Source organism: Lissotriton vulgaris, chromosome 3_1 (genome assembly GCF_964263255.1).
Source record: "Lissotriton vulgaris chromosome 3_1, aLisVul1.2, whole genome shotgun sequence".
Taxonomy (NCBI): Eukaryota; Metazoa; Chordata; class Amphibia; order Caudata; family Salamandridae; genus Lissotriton; species Lissotriton vulgaris.
The window spans coordinates 523,715,744-523,736,618 of NC_141689.1; the positions used below are offsets into that span (position 1 = coordinate 523,715,744).

General features: G+C 48.5%; 1 protein-coding gene across 2 annotated transcripts in view; it reads left to right on the forward strand.

Annotated features, from left to right (window-relative positions):
• The window catches only part of GFM2 (GTP dependent ribosome recycling factor mitochondrial 2), a 336,627-nt gene that overhangs the window by 162,742 nt on the left and 153,010 nt on the right, over positions 1–20,875 (forward strand). For both annotated transcript variants that reach the window (XM_086960777.1, XM_086960778.1), the window contains one exon: positions 9,502–9,650. In XM_086960777.1, the coding sequence (XP_086816903.1) occupies positions 9,502–9,650 (149 nt within the window). The remainder of the gene's footprint in view (positions 1–9,501; positions 9,651–20,875) is intronic.

Here is a 20,875-nt window from a genome sequence, read left to right on the forward strand (position 1 = left end):
TATGCGTCAGCGTACCCCTCTCAGTTCCACAGCGCAGGCACTCCGGGGACACCATTAGGCCCGCCTTCCACAACCGCTCCCGGGTATAGTAAGCCCTGTTTTTTGTTAATTTCTGAGGTTTTTTAAATGCTTTGTAACTATAACATCTCTCAAACCTATGGTTTTTAAAATATATATATATATATATATATATATATATATATATATCTACTGGCGGTCGCCAGTAGCTAATTATAGTTAGGACCTAGTTTCCATAGGAAAAACGTTTTTTCTTTTCCCAATAACTTTGGCGCCGGTTGACGAATCTTCGCAAAAGTTTCAAAACTTGAGGCCTGCACCAAGCGGGGGCTGAGAAAAAAGGGGGGCCCCAAAATTCGTTTTCTCTGTTATTTTCCATAGGAAACTTTAGACACTGCTACAGCCTGAACTGCTGAACGGAATTACACCAAATTTGACAAAAAGATAGCCCTTGTTTCAGAAAGAACTCTTTCTGTTAAATGGTGTAAATCCTTTCAGTAGGTCCTGAGAGTTTTTTTTTAAAAAGAGGTCAAAAAATGAATTTCCCATAGGAAACTTTAGACACCGCTACAGCTGGAACATTGCTGAACGAAATTATACCAAATTTGACAAAAAGGTAGTGCTTGCTTCAGAAATAATCCTTTTTTTTTTTTTAAATGGTGTAAATCCGTTCAGTAATTGCTTAGAAAATCAAAAAATAAAGGTTTCGATATATAGAGGCTCGGTGGATCTGCGCACCCTCCCGACCACGAGCTTTATTCTAATTGCCTGTCAATACTCCAAACCAGGAAGTGTTGGCAGTCATATTGTGACTCAGTAGAACCAAGTCACAAGAAAAGAGAAAAAGAAACGCAAAAAACAAGACAAAGGCGCAGGGTAGAACACCCTGACCCCTAGGCCTGCTCAGGGGGTCCCACAAGGACCCCCAGGGCCCCAAAAAACATTTTGCTTTAAAAAAATCGGCCGAATTCGTGCTGGGTGCGCGAATCCGGGCAGAACATTTTTTTAGGTTTAAAGTATTTTATTGAAGCAGGGTGGGGTAGGACACAAGGGGGCAAGGAACAAATAAACCACAGGAACCGCACAGCAATGTGCATCATACAGCAAGTACAGTAATGCAGTTACAAGTTTGCAAGAGGCCCCATCCGACTCGGGAGCATAGCTTTCGCACCTGTGGTCACATACAAACAACGAGGGGGGGGGAGAGAAAGGGAGGGGGGGACGGGATGGGGGGGGGAGGAAAGAAAATCAGGGGGGGAGGGGGGGACCAAGAGAGAACGGAAGAAAAAAAGAAAAAAGAAAAAAAAAAAGGGGGGGGGGAGGGGAAGAAGGGAGGGGAAAAAAGGGAGGGGTGAAGGGAGGAGAAGCAACCCCACTCCAAGAACCTACCTAACCAAACAGAACCCCCAACTACCTAACCCTAACCCACCCCCTGTACTGTGCCAATATCTACAGTCTCCACTACATGCAACTCTCCGAAAATCCCCGCTATACAGTACCGACCCCACCCAATCAAGCAGGCGGGTCCGGTGGCGGTGTCAGTCTTAACAACCTAAGGTATCTAGGGCAGGTGATCTCCCGAAACTCGGAACATAACAGGCTGTGAAAGGGTTCCCACAGTTCCTCAAAGGTATCAGTATCCCCCAAGGCTACTAAGGACATCTTCTCCATTCCAAGGACATGCCATAATCTGTGCAGCCAACCAACTACAGAGGGAAGTGTGGTAGTGCGCCAGTGTATGAGAATATTCTGCACCGCTGACCCCAGCACAATTGCGATCTGTCTACCTCTCTTAGATCTAAGGGGATACATCAGCCCATTCGGCAACCCTAGCAGAACATAGGCCGGGAATCTAGGCAGTTCGATCCCAAAGCATTTGTCTACCTCGCCCAAAACCTCTTCCCAGTAAGGAGCCAGCAGGGGACATTCCCATAGTATGTGTGTTAGGGTACCAGTATTGCCACAGTTGCGCCAGCACGTCCCTGGTATTGCCCTGTCCATCTCGTGCAGTTTCTCCGGAGTACGGTACCAGTAGGTCGAGATTTTAGTGAAGGTCTCCGTAAGACCCGTGTGGTAGGCCGAATGACGTGCGCGGAAGGAGATGTGTTCCCATTCTTTATGGCTCAACACGCGCCCGAGCTCACGCTCCCAACGTTCCCGACCGGGGTTGTGAATATGAAAGGAGGGGGGCTGCAGCATTTTATACAGGTCTGAGATCAGTTTAGCGTCCGACGTGCGAGTAATTAACCAACGCTCATACGCCGTGATTTCCCGGTGTGCCGCGTCGCGCACTTGGGGTTGTAATGCCCAGTGGCGCGCCTGCATGTATCGCATGCGCTCCGTTTCTGGGAGGCCATAATCCCTCCTCAGGTCCGGGAAGGGGACAACTCCCTCAGGGCAGTACAAGTGATACAGAGTGCAGCAGCGGGCCACCCGCCAGCGCTCATAAGCGCCCTGCTCCATCCCGGGGCCGAAGTCCGGGTTGCCAATGAGCGGCGTAAAGGGAGAGGGGAAGGTGGTAAGCTCGCACCTGGCAGCCACCGAGTCCCACGTCCGGAGCGGGACCCGCGTTACCAGAGACGCATAGAGATTGGGGGGTCGATGGCCCCGCTTCAAGAATGGTACTTCCTGCAGCGTCCTACCTGCCACCGCCTGGTCCTGGAACAGCCAGTGCTTATCAGACTCCCACCGGCTCCATTCCACTAGATAGCGGAGCTGAGCGGCCTGGAAATATTTCCGCAAGTCCGGTATCCCCAGCCCCCCGGATTCCGGTGACAGCATAGCGATGCTTCTCTTGATCCTCGGCCTGCGACCCTGCCACACGAACCGCGCAATGGCAGTCTGTGTCTCCGCAAGCCACCCCGCGGGGGGCTGGAGCGGCAACGCTCTGAAGAGGTAAAGCACCTGAGGCAGGAGGGTCATCTTCACCGCGGCCACCCTACCCAGTAACGACAGCGTGCCCTTATTCCACCGGCCCAATTCCTCCCTGATTTTCGCGCCCAGAGCCGCGTAGTTGGCCGTGACCATCTCCGGGAGGGAGGGCGCCAATAGGATCCCCAAGTACGGGATCCGGTCCCTGGACCAGCTCAGAGGGTAAAGCCTCTGTAGTTCCGCTCTAGTGGCGTTAGTAAGCGAAATGTCAAGGGCGGCCGACTTCCCCAGGTTCACCTTGAAGCCCGCCACGTCGGCGAATAAGTTCAGTTCCTCTACACAGGCCGGCAGCGATCTCCGCGGATCATCCAGAGTCAGAATAACATCATCCGCGTACAGGCTGATCGCATGATGGAATTCACCCATCTTGACACCGACAATGTCGGGGTTCTGCCTAACCCTCTGAGCAAAAGGCTCCATGTACAGGGCAAAGAGCAGAGGGGAGAGAGGGCACCCCTGTCTCGTACCCCGCTCAATGGGGAAGGGTCGAGAGCTGCCGCCGTTCACCCGGACTACCGCAGAGGGGAACCGGTAACAATTGAAGATCAGATGACGGAACCTCTCCCCAATCCCGAATTTGCTCAGGACCTTCTCTAGGTAGGGCCAGTGCACCCTGTCGAAAGCCTTCTCTGCGTCTATGGACAGGAGCATCCTCTCCCCAGGGATCCTGGAAGCCTTCTCGAGGATGTGCGTCACCCTCTTTGTGTTATCTACTGTTTGCCTACCGGGCACGAAGCCCGCTTGGTCCGAGTCAACCAGGTCTGGGAGGTTCAACGCCAGGCGTGCAGCTAATGTACTGGTGAACACTTTCAAATCTGTGTTCAGTAGCGAAATGGGACGGTAGGACCCACAGGCGGTCCTGTCCTTACCCGGCTTCGGAATCACGGAAACCGTGGCCTGGAGAAATTCGGAGGGGATGGCTCCCGGCTCTGCGAAGGAGTTAAAAAGGCGGGTCAGTAGAGGCGCCAGTTCCTGACAGAAAGTTTTATAGAACAGCGGGATAAAGCTATCCGGACCCGGGGCCTTGCCCAATTTAAGCCGGGATATCGCCGTGATCACCTCCTCGATACGGATGTCACGCTCCAGATACTGAGCCTGCTCCTGAGACAACGACGGGAGCGGGACCGAGTCCAGATAGGCCATCTCAGCCCGGGCCGAAGGGGCCTCCCCGGTGTAGAGGTCAGCATAAAAGCTGCGAAAGACGTCTGCTATTTGCTCATCAGCCGTGACCCTACCACCGGTCGGGTCCACCAGTTCCTTCACTCGGTGCTGCTGGTGTTGCACCCTAAGTTTATTAGCCAGGAGCCGCCCACACCGATCGCCCCCTGTATAATATTTGTGTTTCAGGCGAAGCATCGCATACTCCGCCCGGTCCGTGTCAAGGGCCGCCTGGAGTTTCCGTGCCGCCTTCAGCTGCCGCCACACCCTGGGGGCCCCTGTCCTGTGATGAACCTGCTCCAGCTCCCTCACCTGCTGGGTGAGCTCATCTCTCTTGAGCTGTCGGTCCCTATTCTCGGCCGAGGAAATCGCTATAAATTCGCCTCGGAGCACCGCCTTCAGGGCTGCCCACTGTGTCGCACGAGAAGTATCCCCAGTATCGTTTATGGTCTGAAAATACAAAATGGCCGCCCGGATCTGATCCACCACCGACCGCCTGTGCAAAAGCGTGTCCCGGAGCCGCCAGACCCCTCTCGGCCGAACCACCGGGGGCAGAGTGAAAGCGCCCTCCACCGGGGCGTGGTCAGAAAGAGAGAGGACCCCCATGTCCACACTCGAAGCCAAAGGGAGCATTGGGCCCGACACAAGGAGATGATCTAATCGCGCATAAGATCTATGGGCATGTGAAAAGTAAGAGTATGCGCGGGTGGTGGGGTGGAGGTGGCGCCACATGTCATGCAGATCCAGCTCCTCAAGTCGAGTTCGAATCGACCCCGAAAGCTCACCCAACTGGTGGCGCCGCTGCACAGACCTGTCCATCGCCGCGTCGAAAACCAGGTTCAAATCACCCCCCAACACTATGTGCCTATCAGAGGTGGATGCTACGTCCTCCAAAGCCCTGTGTAAGAATTGGTCCTGGTGATCATTGGGGCAGTAGATGGTGACAACAGTCAGTGCTAAACCCCCCATCTTGATCCTGTACACTAGAAGCCTCCCTTTCTGTTCTGCTACCTTGCACACGACCTCTCCCCTGAACCCCCTAGAAAACAAGATCGCCACCCCTGCCGTCTTGGAGGCGCTAGAGGAGAACAGCTGCGTGGGGAACTTAGGGGTACGCAACCTCGAGCAGTCCTTTGCCAGCAAATGGGTCTCCTGCAACAGACAGATATCCGCTTGTGAGTTTTCTAACAAGGATAACACTGCCCGCCTCTTAACCGGATTATTCAGCCCTTTCACATTGAGAGTGAGCACCTTAAGAGCCATCAAGGAGGGGGATCAATGGAGCACATGTCAAGAGGCAAAGCCCCGCAGGCAAACACAGAAGGCACAACTCGAGGCCTCAAAACAGAGCAACTTCGAACCGTCCACTGGCACAGTACAGTCCCCGAACCCCAACACCCCACAACTAGAAAAACCCCCCATGTCCCCACACAACCAAATCTACACCATCCCCCGCAACTGGCCCCCCCTCTAGGCCCCAGAATCAAAACATCTGCCCGCCTGTCCCAACCCCATTCCCTGCTACTCAAACTTTTCAAAAAAGACATTGTCCCAGTCCGGCCCGTAACGGGCAGGGCCGTGGTAAATCAGTCTAGTGGACGTCCAGCCACCTCCTCCAGCACTCGCCATTCCTCCCAGCCCACCCCCCGGATCCCCGCACCTGCAAGAGGAATAAGCTAGAGTAGTCTCCCCCCGGAGTGAGTTCAGGCCGTCAGGGCCACTTTGCCGTTCGCCGCCACTCTGGAGGCCTCCTGGATGGCGGCCGCCATGTCCGCCCTGATCATGGGCGAGCCCGGACGCTCCGACGGAGGAGAGGTCCCCCCTCCAGCTTGCTGCCATCCGTCACGAGTGCTTCGCCTCCGCCGCGGAGCCGGGGTATCTGTATCCGACGGAGGAGAGGTCCCCCCTCCAGCTTGCTGCCATCCGTCACGAGTGCTTCGCCTCCGCCGCGGAGCCGGGGTATCTGTATCCGATGCTGTGAGGCCCAACACCGCGCAGACATCCTGGAGGGACCGAAGCTGATGTAAAACACCGTTCCATCGAAATATCAGACGGAAGGGGTGCCCCCAAGAGTACTGTGTCCCTTGCTCCCGGAGGAAGTCAGTGGCGATCTTGAATGACTTCCTCTTCTGCAGCGTGACTGTAGATAAGTCCTGAAACAGGGTCACAGGGTGGTCCCGGAATCGGAAAGATTTCTGCCCTCGTGCTTCTCGGAGGATCCGCTCCTTCAAGGGAAAGTTCGGGAGGAAGGCCAGAATGTCCGGGGCGGGCGCCGTAGCTCTGAGGGGGCGGCCCACCCGATGTGCTCGGTCTATGCGGATCCGAAAGTCCTCCGACTCTCCCAGGATCGCTCGAAAGAGGCCCACCAGATATGCAGTCACGTCCTCACCCTCCTCACCGGACGGCACACCGCGGACCCGTATGTTGTTCCGCCTGGACCGATTTTCAAGGTCCTCGGCGTGGGCCTGTAGCTCAATCTGCTGCTCCCGCAGTCGCAGGACCTCCTGCTGCAGATGGGTGATCTCTTCATCCCTGGAGTGACGCGCTTCCTCCACTGTATTCACACGTAACCCCAGGGAGTCCATCTCTCTCCTTACTTCGCGGACCTCCCCGGCCACCTCACGCTTGAGCGTTTGAAAGTCCTCCCGAAGGGAGCTAAAGAGCGATTCGAGAAATGATCTCGTCACCGGGGGTTCTCCGCCATCTGCTCCCCTGGTCGGGGCCGGGGAGGTCGTGGTGGGTTGGGTTCCACCGCTGCGTAGGGCGCCGCGACCCAAAATGAAGCGCGGGCCCCCACGCTTCGTGGCATTGAAGCCCCCCGGTGGGCCAGGTCCCGGGGGCAATGAACAAAATGTGTGAGGGGGGCCTCAATCCCCCCACACTGCCCCGGGGACCGCCACCTCCCCAGGGCTTGATTAAATAGTTGCGGGGGCAAGCAGCCCCCCCAGCCCTGGGGACCGCCACCCCCGGGGCTAATTTTAAAATATTTAAACTTTACAGAAACACACAGTCACTAGATGATGTCATCAGTGATGTCATTTGAAATGTCATCAGTGATGTCACTGACCATGTCATGAGTGATGTATATATATATATGTTATGTTATGTTATGTTATATTTATTTATATCGCGCATGGCTACCCCAGCAACTGGGCGTCCCAGCGCTTGCGGACATACCTAATTATAATAGGGCCATATGGAGGTGTGGGTGCCAAATTACCAGAACATCCTAAGCAGAAGAGAACAACCAGGTTTTAATGCGTTTTCGGAAGAAAAGATGGTTGGAAATGGTACGGATGCTTAAGGGAATGGAGTTCCAAAGTTTTGGAGCGAGATACCTGAAGGACCGGCCTCCTGCTCTGCACCTCCGGATCTTGATAGTGCGTGCCAGAGAGAGGTCCGCAGAGCGGAGGGCCCGCGCTGGAATATAGAAGGAACATAGGCCCTGTAAAATTTGGGGGCCAAGGCGATACAGCATTTTATGAATTAAACAAAGGGTTTTGAAATGTATACGTTGTTTGACGAGCAGCCAGTGCAGCCTGCGCAAAACCTGGGAAGTATGGCAGCGATTTGGCAGCGCGAACAGAGTGCGCGCAGCGCCATTCTGAGCCCTTTGCAGTCTATTGATGACTGTCAAGTTAGACCCAAGCATAAGGGCATTGCAATAGTCCAGGTGGGACAAAACCATGGCCTGGACAATTGTGTCTGACGCACGGAAGGTTAAAAAAAACCCTAAGATGGGTTTAAGGGATCGGAGGCGACCATAGCAGGTGCCAGCCACTCTTTTAGCATGGGATTCGAGAGAAAGTGAGTCATCTACAATAACGCCTAGATTTTTCACTTCTTTCTTAGGAATAGGAGGCGGACCCAATGAAGGGAGCCACCACTGCTCATCCCACTTCTGTGTGTCACTTCCAATAAGGAGAACCTCAGTTTTCGATGAGTTCAACTAGAGGCAGTTCTCCGTAAGCCAGCTAGAGATGGCCATATATATGACGTCATCAGCAGTGCATTGCGGGGGCGCGAGTAATCATTAGCTGAACTAACTATTACGGGGGAATTTCTCTGGTTTTGTATGAGTGAAATGTCCAACTCACTATAACTTTCCCTAAAACCTATGTTTTTTTCCAGTGAATATATATGTATATATATAATATAATTTAGAAGAATGAGCAACAGGATTGAGTCCTAAGACTTTCAGGCCAATGCATCATTGAGGAGAAGGTATATGTTTAAAGGTACATTGCAGTGATGACCTCTCCAAGCACTGTGGCAGGGACTATGCATACTGATGGTTAGCACGTCGGAGAGGAGTATGGCTTCTGAAATGGATGGTTTAGTTCTCCTGTGTTCTAAAGTCTGTGTTGTTCCGTAAGCATTAAATGTGATATACAATTCATAGAGTATCATAAACTTATTATTTTAGTTTGTGCTTCTTTAAATATTGATGTATAAATTCAGTACATTTACTATCCAAGTCTGATTTATATGTTACTATGCACAGATGCTCATTTCTACAAGATGTGAGTTTTTAATACAAATTTAGCATTTCTCTTTTTGGGTGATAGTGTTTAACGTATTTTGCAGATTTTTCATTTTATCTTCTCCTTTATTTTTACCTCGGCAAGCAACCAACACACTGCCTTTTGTTAAAGCTTGCACATCCGTTTGCAACATACTGTAAATCATTACAGCCAAATCAGTTAGTAGCTGGGAGGAAGCTGTCATGGTAGCATAATTAACCCAGCCAAATGTGCTGTTGGCCACATTAGGTATACACTTCCCCAGCGTGCACCCAAACACACATGCGTGGTTGGCCGCAGTAGGCATACACTAACTCTCCCTGCACCCAAACATTTGTATGCTATCATTCCATTTGTAAAGGATAAACGAGTTTCTGTCTTCAACCCCCAGTTGATTTCCCAATCTGGTTTCCAATACATTGGTAAGATATATTTACCAAAGTGTCAGAAGAAGATATTTCTTCAAGAAAAGCTTCTTTTCCATGACAGAAGAAATCACTTTTACTTCCTTTGCATTCTTAGGTGTAGTCAGACCTGGTAATCCTACCTGAGTTTCCTAGATGGAAGCAACAAACTACTGTCCTGAGTTAGAAAAAGATTTTCTTTGTTTTCTCAACTTATTTCCAGTAGCTGTAGTCTTTACTATACAATTGAAGTTCTGCTCATCTACCAACTTCCCCCTATTTCACTCTTAATACCTCTGATTACCCTTGGTACATTGTATCTTTTTCAGAGTAAACTATAAGTGATTTTATTTGAACATTACATGTTGTGTAGTCAACTGTAAATGTGAATTGACTCAGTGAATCCTTTTTATCAATTTGTGGATCAGAAACCTGCAGTTTAGATTCGTTTTTTTTCTTTTTTGCAGTTCCAGTCAGCATTACGCAGGGTCACCTTGGCTCAGAAAGCAGTACCTGTATTATGCGGAAGTTCATTGAAGAATAAAGGAGTGCAGCCTTTACTTGATGCTATTACCATGTACCTGCCTGCTCCAGATGAGTGTCACCATGACTTTCTGTAGGTATCATTCAAAATTAAAATTGTAATTTTTTGGACAAAGGGATACTAAGTGAATAAACCATGAGTAGAGGATAAAGCATGTTGCAAACCATATGTAGAGTTTCATTGTTTGAAAGTGAACCTGTACTTATTACTGCGTTCTAAAAGAGGAATTGACAGAAATGGTTTAAATGATGCTTTTGTCCAATTTTTCATGCCAGCAAAGGTGTTTTTGTTTTTTTGTGAAGGAAGGGCAGAACAATACTAACTCAAACATGATCAAATGGAGTATCATTGCAGAGCCATGGTAGATTATCATACTATCTGTAGACAACGTATTGTCTCTAAGTATTTCTTTCTTCAAATCCATTCCTTTGTTTATTAGTGTGCTATTCACTTCCTTTAACCAATTTCATGCTGATGAGCCTGTGGAATGGCACACAGCAGGATCTCTTTTCTTGCTGCCACAAGTTACCAGGAACGTACGTGGTAGAAAGGAGGATGGCTGGTATGAAACCTGTGGTGCTCCCCACTTCTTTTGTCTTTCCAACACCGAGCAGTAGTTAAGAAAGTAGTGTTGCAGGGAGACCTGCCTCATTTTGAGGCTCCACTTGCCTTGCGCCGACTCTCCTTTGTCTAGTTTGGTCCACTGCAGGAAGTCCCTTAGAGGCAGAGATGTAGTTGAAAGACAGATGCCGTAGGTAACTTTATTAAGTGTTAGAAAGCATGTCATTATCCCCCCACCTCCATCTGCAACTGTAGCAGGCTTATCCAGCACACATTCGCACCAGCATTACAATCATATTTACTTTCTCCCATCCACACTCACCATTAAGATACACAGAAGAAGCAGACAAGATGATACACCGTACAAAATCACATACATCATCTAAACCCTTGGTGAGCTTACCAGTTCCATTGGCTTGACATGCTGACACCTCCATCACACTTTTGGTGCACAAAATATAAACACACTCAAAATCAGTGCACATGAGCATAACATCAGGAGAAGCCAACCCAGAGGAAGCACCTGCATACTACTCCCCCACACATACACGCTTTGAAACCAAAGACACTGCAGTTGAATACTAGCATTGTTGTGTAAGATTGACTGAATCCAGTACATGCTAGCTGCTATCTAACACGAAAAATATCTTAATTCCAGTATTCTCTGCAACCAGTACTAGACACTTTTTAGACCTTCCATTTTTACTTGTAAGGAAATTTTACTTTTTGCATGACGACCCCCCGCACCCCAATCGTTGGACTGATGCTTCTGTGTTCTTTTTACTGTGAAGTGCACAGTGCCTTTCTGCCCAGGTCCCAGTGTGCTCTGAACCCTCAAAATGTGTATGCAATTGTCTAATACCTGATTTGTATAACTAACTTGCCTATAAGTCCCTACTATATGGTAAAATGTTTACCAAGAGCTGGTAAGTTAAATGTGACTAGTGAATTTCAGCGACAAAGTAAAAATATGATTCTAGGTCTGCACTACAGTGTAGTCAGGCAGCTTTTAAACTGCCAATACGACCTCGCAACATATACCCTTTTGCCAAGTCCAAAACCTTCCTTTTTAATATTTATAGGCCACCCCTCATACAAGCCTTAGAAACCATTAAGACAGGGTGCAGATTTTTAAAAAGGACAGGTTTCCTTTATGCTTTACTTGTCCTGACAGTGAAAACTCACCATTATCGTTTTCACTAATTTCACTTGTATTTCACTAACATAGGGATGCACTAGCCCATCCGCTAAGTGCTAACTTCCATTTAGAACCACTAAATATAGCACTTCAATGTATCAAATCAATTTTTACATTTAATCAGTCCTAAAGTTGGATTTAAGGTAACTTTTAACATAAAGGTGACTTTAGAAAGTTGCCGATTTCTTGCCCCAACTTTCTAGTTCCTGATTCACTACAGCAGTTGTCACCCAAGATAGCTTGCTGCTCTCCTGCCACTCCTGCCAGGAGGTGGGAATGGTTCCCAGGAAAGAGGAACAAAAAATATGTTAGCTGGAGGGTATATGACCTCCTCCTGACATGATGGCCAGAGGGCTGTGGCCGCAGAGGCCAAGCTTCAAAGGGCTAGCTGCCTGTCACTAGTAAATGCATGTCACACTTTTACTTGCCCTCTCCTTTGTGCAGGTAGACATGCTGGCATCTTTTCCGAAGAGGGAAAATCCATTGCAGAATCAGTTTTGCAGGCAAAGCAGGTCATTATACGAGACACACCTTAGGGTTGTGCCAATAGCTCTGACGCAGGGAAGGTAGGTTCTGACATTTTGTATTTGGGCAGAAAGATGCACTGTGGGATTGTTTGGTGACAGTGCCACTGGAAGTGTTGTAAACGTGGGTAGGATTGCTCATGGGAATTTTACCACCATTGGTCGGGAGACCTCCCCACCCACAAACTTGAAATTGGCATAAAAATGGCAACCCTGGCTACCAGCCTGAGAACACTACTGGACTCTGAAAGAAGAGAAAGGCTGCACCTGCTGAACCTGGTGACCTCCGAATGAAAGGTGCCACCAAGAAAGACTGCAACTGCTGAACCAAGGCAGGAAATCAGAAAGAGAAGGGCAGCTCCTGCGGTTGAATTTGTGGAGAGAGAGAGAGACCGCAAGGGCTAGGCCTGCTCCCATCTGTGCCATAGACCACTGAGTGGACTCCGAGTGCTAGTTGACTGGCCTCCTGTTAAGTTTCAGGACACAAAAGCTAAAGAAGTTCTGCACCTGCAAAATACCCAGCTGACTATTTACTGCTAGACTCCACTGGTGTAGCCCGTGAGATTAAGTTGTAGCCCCCAAGAGGTCCTCCCAGATCCTTGGCCCTTCACTGGTGCTAGAGTGGACTCTTTATCTCAACTGAACAGCAACTCTTGAGCCTAAAGCTAAAAGACAAAGTTTTTGTCACAGAATAAGAAGCTCATACATGACTGTACTTTGCAGATTCGTAGGTGGCCTCCAATTCCCATCGAGAACCAAAGTTACCACTGGACTGCTAGACTTCGACATTGAACCCTATGACAGACCCAAGCTGCAGAGGACCATGCTGACAAACCAAGAGATGAAAAAAAGGACCACAAAAGTTTCTAAGTGCGAAGTTAGAAGTGTGACCAGGATCACCCATGCCTCTGACCCGCACACCATTGTGGTCGATCTGAAAGTTTGACTTTCACCTGAGCCCTTGCATTCCATGCTCATGATTAAGCCTGACTACTCTGTAGCAATATTATTTGGTGAGGTCTTACAAGCACCCCAGCTAATAATCCACTTTCTCACTTACACAGCTTCAGCTTGTTTTACAATGCATGCTTAAGCTCCCACATATGCAACTACTCTCATAACCGTGCAAGACCAACACATATCACCAAGCAAAACTTCACTCACAAACTCAGTAATTAAAAATCAATTGTTAGTGATCAGGATACAGCCTATCTTGATTGGATATTTAAACTTGGTATCAAAGAACTGAAGTGTAGGGTTGAATATCTCTATAAAGTTTCAAAGAATTGTAGTACAGGATACCGTACATGGACATTGTTTCAAGTAGAAAATATTTGAGCAGTTATGTCCAACGCCTCAAAATTATTTCAATCAGAAATACAGAATGAGGAGTATTGCAACACAGTAGTCATCACCACTGTTGCTTTGTTCAGAAAAACATTGGTAACCAAATTACTGGCCGGACTTGTGTGCCATGCTCATTTTACCACTGAGACCAAGTTACAACTGATTGAAAGGCCTGAAACTGGTATTGGGTTGCTTCCTTTTCAGAGAGGACCTGTCGTTGCATTTCAGGCTGGACTGTTTCTATTGTAGCAGGACCAAGATTGAATTCCATATGGTGGGATCTGATCTGAATCGGCATGGTGAACAAAAAATATTAAAACAGGATCCCTGTTTCCATAGCTTACAGACTGCAGAACCTTACGAATACAGATGTAGGTTGAACAGCTAATGGGAATATGGGGACACTCAAATGGTATCTATTAAGAATCTGGCAGGGTTTTGTACTGTGGTTGGTAAACATTATTCAAGACCACAGACAAAAAATTCTGGTCTGAGCTTCACTGACATTATTAGCAGATATCAGTCCACCAAAACAGTCTTGGTGATTTGAATGTTTGAAGAGAGGAAGCTTGTCTTCTGTAAGTTGGAAGCACATTCCTGGGTTTTCTGGTGTTATCTGAAAAGGAGCAGCTTCTGAAAGTAGTTTTTTTTTCCTGATCCATGGAGGCTCAATGCAAGGACTTGGCCGACCCATTAAGGCTGTGATACCACTGCCTATTTGGATGTTTATGACCCATATAGTTTTGTCATTTTGTGTTCAAGTCTTTAAAAGTGATACGTGTGATATTGCAAGTACTTCAATCTTCTATAGGCAGCCCATTAATAGAGAAAAGAATAGGGATATGTTGGCAATTTGTTTTAAGCATTTGTAACAAGTTTGACTGTAGGAATGTAGAATGCCTTTGAGAGGTGCAAGAATTTGGGAAGGCCATTGAGGGGAACTTTTTCATATTCTAGAGAAGAAACAGTCAGAACCTGCACTGGTGTTTTGACATCATTGACATCATGAAATGCAAACATATGAAAAAGTAATTTTGTACACTCAGTGGATTTATACATGTTGAAAATCGAATTTTAAAAATTGTGAAATAGCGATTGGAACAAAGTACCAGACAAAATGTTGTAGGATTTGTAAGATGCAGATTATAACCACCATTAGAAGGTCCTTGAGTTGAAAAGGGGAATAGGGTTTGGTTGGGGCACCAATTGATTTTGCTCAATCCTGAAAGTGAATTCTTGACCTGATAAGAGCACCAAATTCCTACTAAGCTGAGCTCTTCAGAGTTTTTCTTGAGCAGACTTTATTATTGGAAAATGAACTACATGTCTCCGAATGGCAAGAAAACAGGCTAGGTGAGCTGCTGATTCCTGACTTAACACAAATAAGAGCTGAACCGCGGTAAGCACAATACAGGAATGAAGCGAGAATTCTAGTTGGAAGGTGAGAAGTTAGTGGGCCACTACTAGTAAAGCAGTAATAAAGAAAAGGGGCCAAAGGTTATTAGGGCAAGACCTGTGGTCAGTTTGGGCAGATCCAAAGTAAAGATGATAGGAGTAATGTGCAGGTAAAGACATACCCTGCAGATTGCTTAAACTCCTCAGTTGATCCCCCAGGTCATTCATAATTGGCTAGAGCTGTGGAGAGACACTACATTGAGCGTGATGATGGTATGAAAGCACAAGTAGGACTGTAACAAAAGAGACTAGAGGAATAACTAGGCAACAGAAGTAAGGGGATTGTAGTAGGGATTTTTCCCTCCCCAAGCATAACCTCTTTACCATCCTTTTGCATGGTTGACTTGTATTTTTCCACTGCTTCTTTTTAAGGATATATCTTTCTCTTATTCTTGCAGCATTCCTTGAGAGTGCATGTTGTTTTCTAGCACATTCCCTTGTGTGCTTCTGCTCACTCCCAAGCATACAACCCTTTGCACTCCATGTTGATCTCTCGTGTGCTCCTACCTGTGTGCTCCATGTTGTTCTCTCCCCTGTGTCCTCCTTTTTCTCATGTTTTTCTCCTCCGCGCTCTGTAATGCTCTCCCCCTCGTTTACTAATTTTCCCTCCTAGCCCGCACCCTGCTTTATTATTTTAGTTCTCTCCGCTCCAACCTGTTGGTTCCCTCCACCCGCTTCTCTGTTGTTCCCCCCTCCTCATTTTTAGAGGGCTGCTACAAAAAACTTAATTTATCATTGAACATATCTTTTTTTTTTATTTACTGATGCAAAATGCACAGCATTGTCAAACAGCATTGATAAAGCGAATAGGTCCAAAAGGCAAGAACTATTAGCTTTGCCAGTGCTTGTCTTAATTTCCATAAATAGATTAGGTGAGACAGTCAGCTACACCATATTTCTTTAATGAATACATTTCTACTTTGATAATTTAAATGTGCTTCTTCAAATCATTCTTTATTCAATGTTAATAAAAACCATAACGATTTAATGTTATGTTTTCCTTTGGCATGAATACTTTTATATAGAATCAATCTTTAAAAAAAAAGTTTTTTAATTGATTTTTAACATAATCCAGCGTTCTTTGCCCGTTGCATGTCATACATTTGAAGCATGCAAGGATATTTTGTGATTCTAGATGTGGAGTTCATGTTAATGGTCCAGCTCCAAGAAACTAGTGGCCACCTCCCCTACAGATTACCCATCAGCTGTTTGGATATGACATAGTGCCTTCCCTTTGGCCATCGTCCATGATTGCACTGCTGCCAACCATCTACTATGAGGTGGGCCATAGGGGGACTTCCAATGACTAGCAATTTCCCGGCGTCTGCACAGAGAGATATAACATGTTCCACACCCGCAGCAGAATTTCCCAACCATGGCCCTCCTGCTGTATTACACAGACAAGTGGTTCAATCACCAGTGCAAACAGCAGAGAGGAGAGGGGGGCATCTTGTTGTGTACCTGCTGTGTATAGCAAGGAAGTCCAATTACTCCAACCATCACCGATGGACATCCTAGCCATGACCACCTACAGGTAGTGGAGCACACAAATGATCAAAGGGAGAGGCCCCAAGGAGAGAGCGTACTACACCCTATCTAAATTGTAACTCACAAAAAATAAGTTCACAAGACGTTATTGAAAGACATGGTTGTGTCATAAAAGGAAAACTTTAAAGGGAAAGCTCCTAAGAATAATATCAAAGAAAGTCCTGAAAATCTGTGGATCAGAAGGTTGTGTGTCATGTTATAGGTAAGTGCAAAAAGAACAATTGATGGATAGAATGATGGACAGAATGCAGAACAATGTCATACATTCACCCCAGTACAGAGATCTGGGCCTAAATCCATCGTTTATTTGCTCATAGGTAAGTGCACATAGAACAATGGATGGACAGTATGCAGAACAATGTCATACATTCACCCCAGCACAGAGATTTGTGCCTAAATCCATCGTTTTTTCGCTCACCATGCCATTCCAGTTAGCACCCGGCCACATGCAAATCAGACTTGACCGAGCGGCCAATGGGAACAGTCTAGCCCGATTTGCCAGGCCAGGTACTCCTTGTACTGGAAACAAGCATCCTAGAAAGGTTTTGGGGTTTCACTCCTCTTCAGCCAGGATAGCTGGACTCCAGTGACATGGAGAGCACGGGTTTCACGTCTGGGCTTACCTGTCCCACTCGGGGTGACAAATGCAAAAAGAACCATTGATGGACTGATTTGCATATAGCTGGGTCTGAACTGAGGTGGCGAAGTGAGCTAAAGGACGATGATGGATTCAACCCAGATCTGTGACTGGGGGTGAGTGTCGGAAAAGTTTCAGCTCTCCGTTCATCATCTCTTTGTGTTTGCAATGTTAGCAATGTTATAGATAAGGAGAAAGGGGGGGGTCCCGCAAGGCTCCTCGCTGAGTCCCACACTCTTCAATCTGTATGTGAGACCGCTGGCTGAGATCGTCAAGCAATGGGACATGACTATGGTCTCGTATGCTGACGACACTCAGCTAGCGGTAACTATCAGCGGGGATGCGGACCGGGACGCCCCCAGGTTTCAGAGTGGACTTAGGGCGGTGGCAAGCTGGATGAAGAACAACTGTCTCCAGCTCAACGCGAAGAAAACTGAGATCATGATCGTTGGCAGGAGAGCGGAACTGTGGGGGGACAAGTGGTGGCCCATTGAACTGGGGCCGGCCCCTCTCCCGGTCACTGAACTTCGGAATCTGGGAGTGTGGATGGATCCCGCTCTCAGCTACGAGGGCCACTCGAAGAAAATCGCGGCCGGCTGTTTTGGCATCTTGCGGTCGCTGAGGCCCATTCTTAAGTTCTTTGACCGTGGCACCAGGCAGCTGATAGTCCAGGCCACGGTATTATCTCGCCTGGACTATGCCAGCTCGCTTTTGGTAGGGACCAATGTGGCGGAGACTACCCGCCTCCAACGAGTGCAGAATGCCGCGGCTAGAGCCATTGTTGGCTTACCCCGAAGGAGCTCTGTCTCAGGAGTCTTGAGATCCTTGCATTGGCTCCCCGTTAAATCTCGCATCCAGTTCAAGGTGCTGTGCTTGGCGTTTAAGATCTTGAGGGGAGTAGGTCCGCCAATTCTTGCTGACCTCCTGTCGTGGTATGTTCCTTCCCGCGCTTTGAGATCGGGAAGCCAAGCACTTGCGGTGGTCCCCCGATACAGGTTGTGTCGGGCTGGTGGTCGCTCTTTCCGGGTGAGAGCGGCTGAACTCTGGAATTCCCTCCCAGTGGACTTGCGGCTACTGACTGACCTCTTGGCCTTTCGCAAAGCTTTGAAAACGTTTCTTTTTAAATAATTCTTTTATCTGTGTTGTGTTTCTGCTGTCTGTTGCAATTTGCCTGCCATGCGCCAGGACGCCCCTTAGCTGGGGCAGCTGTGCGCAATACAAAAGTGCATAACATAACATAACATAACAAAGCTTTCTAAGGATGAGAACCCTCACTCACCGGAAGGTGACATGCTTAATCATGGGACTCCCTCCTCACACCAGGGCCGCAAGATCCCAGCTAGAAGAGGAGCTGAGGTGTTTTTTTAAAGACAGGACCAAAAGACTTGATGAGTGGGGGCAGAGTGCAAAGAAAAATTGATCTCATCTGATGACAAATGCAGGTGGGTCTTGACCCTTTGTAGATACAATGAGGGCCAGTCGGTAATATGTCCAGCATGGGGAGTGCTTGATCATTTACATCTGCTGTCTTTGCTGTGTCCTGATTGGTTGAATGTTCCTAACTTCATGTGGGATCTAACTTTATGGTGTTATGGGAACACGCGCCGCCTAGGCCAGGTGCGTTTTATTTGGGCCAATCTAACACGACCATTGTGGTGTTGCTGCCTATCTGTGGACTAATCTAGGTTTTTCCTGTTCGTTTGTCCTCTTGGCTACATGCCACCCCACCTGTGATTTGTCAATCAATAGCCTCAGGCCTAAGTCGAAGGGCCTGCCTGACCACATATTTCTGACTCTTGGTTGATGGAGATGTCATATCGGGAGATGTCGGCAACAGTGATTTGATTTAGTTTTTGTACATACACGTATCATTGCATACATCAACATCAAGGGTTTTCTCCTGAGGGTGTGGCTGTCACTTTATCTGTCGTGAAGGCCACTTCACACCAACACCTTCAGAAGAGGATGAGGAAGGATCCCATTTCATCAGGGCTGGCTTGCTCCCGTTGCAGTAGGCTACCCACCCCAGGAGATCCATTGTGACCAGTCTGTCTCAGGTGTGGGGGAAAAAAAGGCCTCCAGAAAGTGACCCCTCCTCCCCAAGAAGGGGAGCAGAGCAAGGTCAGAGTCAAAGTTTGTCCGCAGTCTAGGTGTGATCGAAGTTCGAGAGGTGATTTCCTCATGGAAAAAAACAGAGTCTGCGCTGACAGAAGAAGAGGTGGAGCATTGGTCCTCAGGCTGTTTCACCAGAGACACCTTCAGGGAAGATGCCACACCCAGTACTGCAGCTCTTTCCTTTGCCGGCTTGCTTTCCCTCCATTAGTTCCCTTCCGGCACCCCCTGATGGAGGCAGCTCAGCCTCGGGGTCCCATGTCTCAGGTAGCACCCCTCTTATAGGTTTCCAGCCAATCCCACTCAGAGGGTGAATCATTGAAGAACAACGTTCGGTCGCCAGCTATGATTGTTATGCATGCAGGGAACAAGAGAATGTAGTGGATACCCGCCTCCCTTAATTCTGTCTTGAGAGCAAGGAAAGTTGCCCTCTGTTGCTGAACCATCATATTGTAATGTGGAAAAATTAGCGACCTCAGTGTTCTCCAGCTAAAGAAGTAGGTCTCTCTTGGTTTTGCGGAATTAAGTCCCTAGCTCAGAAATGCAGTTAACGGGCAACCACCGGGTGGGGTGGGCAGGTGCCCAGGCTACGGTGGCTTTGTGGGAACCCTGTGAGCCCACTCTAGGGTGAAGAACAGCCAGGCCTCGACGAAGGCCACCATATCAGGCCCCTCTGTATTCTCGGGTAGACCAAAAATTCTAATGTCATTGCACTGGCTGCGCCCCTCTGCATCATCCTCTTGTTTATCTAGCAAGTCTGCGTGCCTAGTGAGGGTCACCACTGTTTCCTGCAGGCCTTGGACTGTGAGCTTCATGTCATCGAGTGCCTCACACTTTAGCTTCACTTTGTCAGCAAATTTGCTGTGGTCACCCCAGAGGATTCCCTGAACAATGGAGACTTTATCAATGTAGCTTTCCACTTCACTGGTGGTAGTCACTTCATTCAGTATTTAGTCCAGTTTATCCATGGAAACTGGCATCACTTATCACTGCGAGTCCTTAGGGGGTTCATGCTGTGCACCCATCGCTGCCTCCTTACCACCTCACAGGCACAAAGTCCAGAAAGGATTCCACAGATAGAAACAATGCCACAAGGAAAGGGAAGCCCGGCAGGCAGTCTCAGGTGCCCAATCATAAAATCACGGTGATTCGTCACCTCAGACCACCCCAGTCCGATATTTCTGCTCCCAGTCCGCCCCACAGTTTAGAAGACACCCTCCCACCATCATCACATCTGTGGGGGTCCCCGAGCTCCTTCGCTGGTCCAGTTCTTCCCCTTGGCGAAGGGAGATTGCACCAGATTCCTATTGCCAGGTACACCCACTTGCTGCTCTACAACCCTGGTCGCAAGCCATAGTGGCACTGACTTCACCCCAGCTCAGCTGCCTACCCACCTGATCACTCTCCACGTGTCTCCGGGTGAGTAGGGTTGCAGAGTAAACCGTGCCAAGATAGAGGACACAACTTTGGGGGCAAGAGCACGACCAGCCACTTCTGCAATCTCTGCGGTGCCTCACCTGGTTGCGTCAAATCAGAAAAGGTTCCTGGTCGAAATCCCAAAAGAGCAGACGCTGTGCAGAAGGGCCTTCTTTTCAGACCCGAGGTGGCCCTGTTTCTCACGGCCACTTGTTGCTGCCAGCTGCTATCTTAGGCTCTGCTCTGCCGCCAGGCCTGACCTCCCCTCCTCCTCTCTGCTCGGTGTGGCCCTCCTGGAGGTGGTACCCCTCATCTTCCACCAGACACTCCCCGAACACTAGTCTGCGTGGGGGCCCTGTTGTGGCGGTCCTGAAGCCTCGATAACTCCAGGGAGTTGGAGGCGGACTCTGGAGCTCCCCTACAGCGCAGCAATCTTTGCTTGTAGCTAGCCATCCCACTCCCATAAAGAATCAATCTTTAAAACAGGTTATATTATGGC